Below are 11,638 nucleotides of genomic sequence, written 5' to 3'. Positions count from 1 at the left end.
GCTTTAGTTAAGCTCATCATCGATCAATTTAAAACTTCTGTTGTTTGTGTAGCCTATGAGATCTATTTGTCCTTAAGCTTGTACTAACACAAACAAAAGGCAAAGAAAATCTAAGAAGATATAAGTTTTAATTCCCCTCGACTTCCTATCCGCATGAAACATTCATCGGCATTCCCACTTTTATCACACAACACCAGTTTGAACTGGAGAAAAGACTGTAAATAGTCAGTTATTTTCAGCGTTGACTGGTGAATGAAGAGATTTAAGTGCAGATTAACATGACAGGCCTGTGTGGAGGAATGTTCAAGTTGAGACCCTGAATGTCTCTTATTAGTTAATGTGCAGGTGTGTGTGTGTGTGTGTGTGTGTGTGTGTCTGTGGAAGGCTAACCTGTGCACCCATGCGTCTGTCTTGTATAATAGATGAGCTCAGTATCGCCGAGTTATTCTAACCCCACAGCAGAAAGAAAGAGGGATAGAGGGATAAAGAGAAAGGAAAAACACATGAATAATTGAGCTCAAATCAGTTTAGTGACCCTCCTTCCCTTCCTACTCTTAGTCTAATGAAGTCAGTGCCCGCCACCGGATTCTCTCCGGATGGGAGAGAAGAAAAGACACAACCTCAGGCATCGCAGGGGAACCGAGGGCAGTTTTTGTGGTTTACCTTTTGATCTTTTGATCATCACTACTACTACTTTTTTTTACAGTAAAGAGGTTGTTGGACTGAGGATCATCATGATACCATGGTGGCCCAACTGCTAGGGCTGGCCTTCCTGTTTCTACCTACCAGCCTGGTCACCCTCACGACAAACGGTCAGTCTAACATGTTTTCATTCATTTACACTTATCATAGTTGTAGTTCAAATGTTTTATTTAAAATATATTTGAATTGTTCATTGATATATTAAGATGAATTAAAACAACTGCTAATAGAGCAGAGCAAAAATTCCTTATCATTTATTTTCTTTCAGTAAAATCAGCTGGAATTCTGTTATATACTATCACTTGATATTGTAGATATAGCATTGTATTGATATTCTTTTTTTTTTAATAAATGTATATAAGACATGTACAGAAAAATGTTGTGATAACGATCACTTAAATGTGTGAATGTGATATTTACAGTGGGAAATTACACTTGAAATCTAAAAATTGTCAGTGTGGAACGAAGAGTAAGCGTTGACTCTGATTTCAAATGTCCTCAGACAAATCTTCACTCTGGGCTTTTCTGTGCTCCTATTTCTTGTCACTACTAATACATCTGCGATCAGCTAATATTGATACATATATCAGTTTGGTCAGTACTGATCAATTCTATGCAAACTGTTGATAGCAAACTACACTGGCATGTTTCGTTTCACACATATGAGGAGTTTTGTCTGATGTTATGCATAACGGTGGAACACAGTCCATCGCACTGAAAGTTAGATTGATTATTTTATACGTGACTTGGCACATACTAGAATTATCAATTGGAGAATATTTGTACCAATATTGTGACATTAATTTCAACCACATGGGCCATCCCTGACTGCTGGCTATGTTTTCTGTAGGATGGCAGCAGAGAGACTAAAGCAAAAGAAAAGATGATAAATTAAATGTGGTTGGAAATATCATTTGACAAATTCAGTTATCTGTTTTGGAATCCCTTATTAAACTATGGCAGTGTGTCTGAAACCTATTGTAATCAATCCTGTAACTGAACCCTGGCAGGGCACATGGCGCCGCCGTCTCTTTTTCCTACACACACATACACACGCACATGCACACGCTAATTTCAAATGTATGTCTGTGTGCCCTCCCCCTCCTCCAGCTGTGCAGATCAATCACAACTGGGAGGTGGTGTACCGGGACACCAGTGTGTATGGCGTGGTGGGCAAAGCAGTGATCCTGGAGTGCGGTGCCACCTTACCTGACATGTACATATGGAGCTTCACCAAGCCCAGTACTGAAGCTATAAAAGCTGTGGTGTATGATTTGGGGAAAGGAACGAGGATCCAGAAGCTGGCCGAGAGGCTTGGAAAGTTGACGGTCATCTCAAACAGTGCGGCCGTGAGCATCGAGAAACTGGCCCTTGCTGCACACGGCCTGTTCACCTGCCAGGCCTTCTATGACATAGAACGGGAGCCCAAAGTCTACTACTACTACGTGCACCTTTCTGTCCGAGGTAAGACTTCCTTGTACTCTGACACAGGAGGGGACTCAACTTTTTGGCTTGAACCAAAACAGGGTAGTGGTGTTTGAATACCAGCATGTATCCAAAACAGTTGCCCTGAGCTGCATAATGTGTGCATATGATTTGACAGAGCAACATCACCAGACTATAACTTACCAATCTTTTTAATTTTGGGTGTTATGTGACAGCTGTTTTTGTTGTGAAGTGTGTAAGTTATAATTCATCTTGGCACATAATTCTGCAACTTTCCATCACAACAGTTGGAGAAGGATTTTATTGTGCTTTACAACTGCACAGAGCGGGTTCAAGATCAAAAATGTGTCTGTAAATATGAAGCTACTGTTTAGCCAGGAGAGAGTTAGTGTAGCTTAGCATTAATGGATAACTTTTGTTTTTTACAACCTGGTCCTTATTTGTAGCATTAAATACGACCATTTACTCACCCCGACAACTTTGGTGACATTTGGAGTCGTTTTGAAGAAATTAGCCCCAGAGGAGCGGTGCGTATATCCGTATAAAGCGAGTACTCGGGGCATCCATGCGCAACCTCTATATAATGCATAATCTGCAGCTCATATTCCAATATTTTGTTATGATATGCTGGTGCTATTCCCCTCTGAGCCGGCGGTCGGCCAGTTTAGCTGTAGTTTGGCACAGCTATGGTTCGTTGTTGCGTATTCGTAGCCGACAGCTGCAGAGTCAGCCGTGTTGTGGTTGGCTGCTTGCAGCGGCGTTCGGTAATGACATCATCCAGAGGTAGTTGTCTAGAGACGCCGAATGTTGATAACATGCCACCACGGGCTCAGAGGGGAATAGCACCAGCATATCATAACAAAATATTGGAATATGAACGAGTTTCGCCACAGATTATGCATTATATAGAGGCTGCGCATGGATGCCCCGAGTACTCGCTTTATACGGATATACGCGCCGCTCCTCTGGGGCTAATAAAAGTTATCCTTTAAGACTGGATAAAGGGGGAAACAGCTGTGCTTGCTCTGTCAAAAGATTAAAAAAACATGACAATCAGCACCCTGAAGCTCGCTAATTGAAATGTTAAATCTTGTTCACTCTGTTCATAAACCAAAAGAGCAACAAAGGCAATTCACTGGCTATAAAACAACATGGCTACAAATTTGGTTTACAGTGAATTTTGACCTCGTCTTGAATACAGTTCCCGTCAGTAAGCCTTACCTCCTGATGAGCGATGCATCCCCAGTGGAAGGATCCACAATGTGGATGCGCTGCAATCTGGAAAACGGGACCGGGCCTATCCAGTATCTGTGGAAACACGAGACTCGCAGTGGCAACGTCTCAGTCTTTGCACAGAGCAACACCAGCGTCATCAACGTGACAGACGTCAACCGTAACCACACGGGCTGGTACCGCTGTGTGGCCAGCAACGCCGTCAACAGCGAGAGCTCAAACCGGTTATGGCTGGACACCATCTGTGAGTATATTTGGGGTTTTGGAGTAAGATTTGGGTTTTCTATCTTCATCGAATATTTTGTACAAGGCAAAAGTGTTTTCGGGTACTAAGTTTTTTTTTTTTACTTTGTCAGATAAAACCATGGTAACATTTTAAGGTTCCAATCCTCCAAAAGCAGAAACTGGAGATGAGCGTGCATGACTGTTATGCTTTGATGTCTTTTCCTTTCTTGTCTTTGGCATTTAATGTGTGAGTAATCAATAAATGGCGAGGACATGCATCTTCAGCATTTGTCCTGCTCAAAGAAAATGTCACCATGTAGCATGTCTTGAATGATGAGTCTGATAAACCATTAGTCATACGCTTTCATGTTTTAGTCTTAATTCAGCTAAACTTCAAATATCTGCTTATTCAAATTCCTTCTCTTCTGTTCTGTTTGCATTTGAGAAACGTGTTGCGTTGTTTCTACTTTGGCTTGTATTTCCCAAACCTGCTTGTATTGTGCATGCTAATGCCATAGCAACCATTGAGGACACTGAGGTCATGACTGTTTGACATTATACAATGAAAAACTGGATGGAAAGGTCAATATTTTAAGAGGCTTGTTTCAGATTTATCCTTTTTTTTTTTTTTTTAAAAAAGGGTCTCAACTTTACTGCTTTTATTTCAACTAAACACTAAGAACTCCTTATTTCTTCACCATTCACCTTTTCTTTCAAAACCCCTTAAAACTTGGCTTCAAATCTCTACAACACAAAATATTGAAAAATAAATAAGCAAACAATAGACTAGGCATTTAGGCCTTATTTATTGAGTGTTCAAATCATCCAATGTATCCATTTAATCAGGACTTTGCGGTCGTGGTTTGATTTGGTCAGATTTGATTGACAGTGACCAAACAACCAATCAACTCTCAGCCAAGATACGTTATTGAGCTTTGATTTGTCAACAGTCTGAAAATGATCAACCTGTTTGTTGGATCCAGATCAATTCGGTTCACTCTAAAATGGCTGTAAATGAGATCTGACAATAACAATGTGTCACATGACGATGTGAACACAGTGTGACAACATGAAAGACGTTGCTCGCAGTCATGCAGCTACAGAGAATCATCACCTGAATCTACAGCTCGGCTCACAACTTTATCATCTGGTTCACTTTCACTGCTCTCATCGCAATATTTTCAGCAGGCAGCTGAACGTGAGGTTGCTCAGCTGTATGCGTAACACGTCCGTCATATCTTGAGTGTGTTCATGTGCTTTCTCCTCAGTTGGCCCGGACATTCCTCAGATAGACGTGACTCCGTACAGTATCACAGAGCGGGGATATTCAGCCCTGGAGCGAGAGACTGTTTCTTTACTTTGTCAAGCCCAGTCCAACCCGGCCAGTCAGTACGTGTGGTTCTACAACAACTCCCAGGTCTACACCGGACCACAGTTCACCATCACCAAGATCCTCCGCATGCACACTGGCGACTACGCCTGCTTGGCGCAGAACACCTACCTCAACACCCGCTCCAAAAAAACCATCAGCCTGACTGTCTACTGTGAGTCTGACCTCTGACCTTGGACCACGCCATCAGTCCTCCTCTGAACCTCTCAACTCAGTCCTAATCTGTGTTCTTCTGTCTTGGTGCTGCAAATGGCGAGGAGTGCAAAAGACTGTGATGTGATTAAATCATCCAGATTTGACATTTATAGCACAAGACTAAGAGAACACAAGTCCGGGATCTTATCACCTTTGATTTTCATCTTCATTGAGTCTCCTACGATAAATTCAACTCCCTGACCATCTCACTTCCAATTAAACCTCTCCTGCTTTCAGCGTGATGCAGAAACCTCCTTTCTCCTCCATTCGTTCACTCATTCGTCACCTTTCATATTTCAAGCTCCTTATTATGAACTCAAACACTCACACGCCAACACACCACAGCAGAGTGTGGAAACGCTGCAGACCTATTCTCCTGTTCGGGCCATCTGGGAGGTTGATGGGATCTCTGGCAGGTACCTCGCTGTGATGTCACAGCCATGGCAAGTGTTGGTTGGCTAGAAGGCCAGGTGCTTGTCATTCTGCTCTTCTATTTGGTTTTGCTGAGTGTCTGATTGAAAAAGATACCCGAGAGATATAGAGATTCTGTTTAATGATTCATGTTGGAGAGACAGGCTTTGCAGGTCTTTGTTTACTCAGATCTACCACAAAAAAGCTTCCAAGATGTTTAATGAAAAGCATATTTCTTCCTTTGTAATTTGGGTAGGATAAATCACACCCAACATCCTAAATAATGTAGCCTCCCAGGCACTTTCTCTGGCCCTGATGACCTCATGTAACCCCCACTTTGCACATCACTGCCTCGTTATGCTGTATCTTATCCCCACAGACCCGCCCGATGGTTCACCCTCCTGTTCTGTGGAGGCAGCTTTGAATCACACCTCTCTGAGACTGCTCTGCTCCTGGCCCGGCGGTTTCCCCTTCCCCTCCCTCCAGTGGACCGGAGACCTGAAACAAGTGGGACACGACGAGGCTGACACAGGGCAGGAAACAAATCCACTGACCAACACTGCCATCTTGCTGTCGAGCGAAGGCCTGACTTCCAACAACAGCTCGTTTACATGCTTGGGCTCACACCTGGCACTCAAACACTCGACAGTGTGCAGCACACGCACATGTAAGGAAGAGAAACGGAAAGATTTGTATGCTCACTGTTCTCCAAACCACTCACTTAAACCCCTTCTCCTCCGCCAGATGTCCCCCCTGCAGAACCAGTCTGCTTTGCCTATGTGACTAACAACAAACAGTATCTGATGCTGTCCTGCTCCTGGGATGGAGGGACCCCGAAAGCCTTGGTGTGGTGGGAGGGCCCGGGTGGCCAAGCAAAAGGCGGGGAACAAAACTCCAACATCCTGATCCTTCGCTACGGCACCGCCCACAGCGGGAAACCCTACACCTGCCATGCTAAGCATCCACTTCTGGTCCAAACCAAGACCTGCAGGCTAACACTGGGTCAGCGCACATTGTCAGACCCAACCTTAGAACAAATAGCAGATATGATTTATGAACTAACTGATTCATATGTTGTCACCTGTAGAGGCTCCTGTATTGTTGACGCAGCGCAGGGTCGTGTCTGTATACGAAGGGAGTGATGTCCAGCTCACCTGCAACCTGAGAGCCAACTACCTTCCCGTCAACGAAATCACCTGGTTTAACAATCAGGGTGTGGATGTCCGAGGCACCTCAAAGTACACACTGCTGCGAACATCTGCATGGGCCAATCTGACTGTGAGAGACACACATGAGGCTCAAGACAGCGGCGAGTACAGGTGCTCCACTTCCAACGCAGTGGGAGGGACTGAAATTAACGTCACTTTAGTGGTCAAGAGTAAGAAATAGTTTTTTCTTTCTCTCTCTTTTTTTTTTACTTATATCTGTTGTCTTCCTGCCAGAGCTTTTCAAAGGAATAGTGAGATATGAAACTATAGCCAGCAGATAGCTTAGCTTAGACCTTAAAGACCAGAAACCAGAGACAACGGCAAGACAGGCAGATATATGTATTAGTCTGTTTATTGGCCTGGGAGTATTGACCTGCTGTAGTCTTGCGAGGCAACCAGCAAAGACTCCAGAAAGTCACAGCTCCTAACCAAAAAATAGTCCAACAAATCAGAAAAAAACACAACTTGTAGTTTTTACACTTTGGTTTTTGTTTGGATCAAACAAAATGAGATATAACATGTTAATTAATTAACTTCACGGGTGCTGGTCTCACCCAATAAGAAGTGCTGTCCCTCAGTGTTTCTGTGATACACAAGATTTAAAAAATGGCAACTTATGAGTGTAGCCCCCCAACAAAAAAAGAAAAAGGGGAATACAGAAGGAAAGAGGTTATGATTCCTAATGATGTAATAATTACCAACAATGGCTGGGATGCATATGCAAGAATGCATACAAGACCATGTGGGCATTTTTATGCTACATCTTGAAATAAGTCTATGAAGGGTGGTGCAGGTGTAAGACCCAATGTTTTGGACAAAATGAGCATCCTGCAATAATCAAATATTTGTCCACATTGTGGCATCAGAGGAAAGTCACCAGAGCTCTGTGTAAAATGTCACGACAATGCATCCAATATTTGTTAAAATATTTCAGTCTAAACCAAATGTGGTGGACCAACTGAAGTGCATATTGTCTCTTTATCAGGGCACCCCATGCCTCCCAATGCGACCCTGATCAAAGTGATGTATAACAGTCAACTGCGTAACGAGGTGGAGCTGGAGTGGCAGGTAGAGAACGAAGAAGAAGGAGGCTGGACAGGTTTCATCCTGGAGCACGTATGGGTGTCAGAGCGACCAGGAAGAAGAGGCAGCAGGAATAATTCAAAGGAGGAGAGGATCGGTCCACCAGTCTGGTACCGTAGCATCATCCAGGACCCAGAAGTCAGGAGTCATACAGTAGGGAGACTGACACCAACCGTTACCTACCAGTTCCGCATCATACCTGTCAACCACCGCACCCTGGGACACCCTTCTGCAGCAAAGACTCCAGGTATAGTAAGTGAACAGAATGAAGAAAGTGTGATCACATACTGGCAGAGAACTGAGCAAGGACAGGTGCTTGTGTTAGGGATGTCTTAACAAACAGATGATAACAAATGGGTAAAGGCAGGAGAAGCGAGTAATGTGAAATTTTAAAAGGTGACAGGTGAGTTAGGTGATTATGCAAACATTGATGGTGCTTATGTCTTGCTCTGCTGTTTTAATGATAGTCTAACATTTTTGTTTTTCTTTTTTTTGTTATCCACTTAGGTGAAAGACTCTTACACAAAGAAAAAACACATACAAACAATTACACACCTCATTGCTTAACACCTTCAACTCACTTCCTCTTTACCTCCTTCACTGCCCTACTTCTTACCTTTCCTTTAAGTGTGCTTCTTGCAATTTTTTTGTGTTAGTTGTGCTGTGAAAAGTAGCATTTGAATGCAGTTTCCAATCCAGGTGATAGTTTAGGGTGTAGAAAGACTTGTAGGTCAGGCGTCAGGGTAGGATAGGCCAGTGGTTTTCAACCCCTGTATTGTCACATGTTAATGCACATCTACGTTCAGTTCAACAGGGTTTACTTTAAAGTGAGCCAGCAGGATGTAACTTGCCACTGCAGTGGCAGTAATTACTAAAACAAGGTGTACCAGTACCAGGAGTGAAAAAAAAGTTGTGATATCAGTTAAACAGCAATATCTACTTAAAGTTTTCTAATGTGAGCCACCATAAGCTACTGGTCACAACAGATCAAGTAAGGCTGCAGCAGCTTTACTGTGTTTTGGACTGAGCAAGGATGTGTTTTATACCTTATGCATTCAACTTTTTATTTGTAACAGGAAGAATGTTTTATTTCTTCTTGCAAAAGCTACACAGCTTTGCTTTAATGTACTGCTGACATGGGTTTAAAACCACTAGAGGGGGGTGAAAACACAATGAAAACCAATGTGAGGCCTTTATCAAGTGTAGCTACTGTCTGTTTTGTCAGAGGTGTACTATTTTGCAATGTGTAACTGTGATGTGTTGCAGCGGAGCCACGCTACAATGTGTACCCTGCTGTGATTGGAGCAGCTATAGGTGGGATGCTCTTTGCAGCCATCGTCACAGTGCTGCTACTCATGTTCATAATCCGCAACCGCAACAACAATCCTAGTGAGTCTTACGCAAGCACCAGCATCCTAATGAGTTGAATTATGAAGCCATTATCCCTTTATGTTGCATTAATGTTCCATGTTTCTCCCCCCAGGACTACATGACATGCTGTTTGGTTTGTAAGTATCTGTATTATTGTCTATGAATATATATATATAACCACAAGGAATTAAATTGCTGTTTGTCATCATGTTGATAGCCAATGTTACAGAGGCTGTTAAAAGAGTTTCTTCTTCTGGTGTGTCCAGGCAGCACAGCCAGTCGAGGGAAAACATCAACTTCCCAGAGGATGAAGTGGTAGCCGGGTCAGACGGAGGAATAGAGGAGATTGGTGGATCAGCCAGTTCAGGCAAGATGCACCCACATCAAACAAAGTCATATTCATGCGGTCTTAAATCTGGATTATACAAGGTCAAAGGTTACCACACTCATTTGGACACCAGTCTTTTAATATGGTCTCTCAACTTTAAGTCCAACAGAAATTACATTGCATGTTTCTTTGAGAAAAAAAAATCCGAAATGAAAAGTTTTTATGTTTATTTGCTTCCTTGATGACACCCTCTATCTTTGTATTAATACATCTCAAAACTATGTCAGTGGTCGTTCCAACCAAGCACACCAGGCCAACCAATCAACATCAAGGGATCACTTAGTTATCAGCTGATGACTGAGATCAGCTGATTAATTGATTCCAGCCTGGTGTGCTCCTCTTTGGTTGGAACTAAAACCTGCAGCCACATGGCCCTTCATGGAATCAGTTTGAAATGCCTGATGTCAATGAAACACCTACTTCCATACAAGCAATCAAATCTTGCATAAAGTGGTAAAATCAAAAGCTCAACCAGAAACATTCGTCATATTGTCATTTTACTTTGCAGATCAGCGCAATCTGGTTAGTCTCTTCACTGTTCCAAGAATCAACAACTCTGGTTTGGTCGAAATAAACCCTTAATTCACAGAGTTACATGCCAGAAATATTCTGGCTCTACACACAGTTCTTCCCTGCTGTACATTACCAGACTCCATTGACAAAAAGAGTAATTTTACCTTGCAGAACATTGTTAAGCTCCATTACTCCAGTACAGTTGTACATTAATAATGTATTAATCTTAGTAAGGAGCTCTTTCTTCCTGCTGAATGACCGTAATCCTTCGAATGTAAACATTAGCCCCCTAGTGATCCTCCTAAGGCTAGCTACCTAAATCATCAAGTACAAAACCTTTGAGTAGCTGAAGTTTGTCCACTGGAAGTGAAGGTCTTCTGCTGAGCGCTTTGAACTGCACTCTTCCATTTCCCATGTGAGAGGTCACTCTGTTTGTCTCTTTATAAATGAGAGGAAGGCCGACAGCTTCACATGAAGGGACTCACGTACACTAACATGAGGACCGGCAAGCAAGACAAAGAATAGAGAAGCTCGGATTACAACATACAGAGAGAGTGTGACGCCATTACTCCACTAGATCTTTACATAGCGAGTAGCTGCTGCTATATAAATGCGAAAGCAAAATGAAGAACACTTGAGGGAGTGTGCCTTGTGTAGGTGCTGTCATATAGAAAGCTTTGAAAGCCATCTGTGTTAATGTAGACCTGAAGTCGTCCTGTCAGCATCACCTAAAAATCTTATTGCTCGTCTTCCTGATTCTGAACATTTCCAGGTCCAACCATGGCTTTGCCTCGGGCATCTTCACCCCTTACCACCTCACCCCTGAGTGCCACCCAACCCAGCCAAGCCCCTCCTCCTGGTGATGATAATGAGCCTGTCAGCGTCACCATCACCGTCAAGGCTACAGGATCATAGTCCCATATCTCAGCCTCCTTCAGATGTAATTTACCCTGGCATTAATGTTTCTGTAAACAGTTTGCACATCATCATTACAGTGTGTAGCCGGTGACTTATATCTCAACTCAACTACAATAAACAGTTACAAACTTTTCTCATGGATGTTTCACAACAAACATGTTGTCACAAGGGATCCATTGATTTCTACATTAAATGATATGCATGTATAATGCTTAGCCAACAGGAGTGCTTTTTAACAACAACCTTTTGTATTAGCAGGCTACCTGCTAATACAAAAGGTTGTTATTATCTAAAAATTTCACACAAAAAGGCTTGTAGGCTCATATATTTGCATAAATACTGGCAAAAACACCTCATATCAAACCCTAAAATAGAGTCAGTGGTCATCATTATTATATGCATCATTTATCATGGAACATTTAGCTGACAATGACTACATTTACATGCACACTAATCTGCAACATATTCCTGTTGGATTTTCCAAAGCATTCCTTGTTTTTTCTGATTAAAACATGGGAACATTCTTTGGAATACAGCTCATTGGGAATATGCATA

The 11,638-nt window shown here is 42.6% G+C and overlaps 1 protein-coding gene across 1 annotated transcript; it reads left to right on the top strand.

Moving 5' to 3' along the window:
* Positions 1-742: 742 nt before the first annotated feature.
* LOC121617554 (V-set and immunoglobulin domain-containing protein 10-like 2) lies at positions 743-11,080 on the top strand. The gene is made up of 12 exons (XM_041952746.1): positions 743-812; positions 1,813-2,166; positions 3,350-3,625; positions 4,875-5,150; positions 5,982-6,269; positions 6,347-6,604; positions 6,690-6,980; positions 7,796-8,140; positions 9,160-9,282; positions 9,377-9,401; positions 9,531-9,631; positions 10,938-11,080. Exons 1-12 carry the CDS (start codon positions 743-745, stop codon positions 11,078-11,080), a joined length of 2,550 nt encoding a protein of 849 aa, XP_041808680.1.
* Positions 11,081-11,638: the final 558 nt, after the last annotated feature.

The sequence above is a fragment of the Chelmon rostratus genome, chromosome 14, assembly GCF_017976325.1.
Source record: "Chelmon rostratus isolate fCheRos1 chromosome 14, fCheRos1.pri, whole genome shotgun sequence".
NCBI lineage: Eukaryota > Metazoa > Chordata > Actinopteri > Chaetodontiformes > Chaetodontidae > Chelmon > Chelmon rostratus.
The sequence above is the reverse complement of the archived record's forward strand: the minus strand, read 5'-3'. Positions and strand labels throughout refer to the sequence as shown.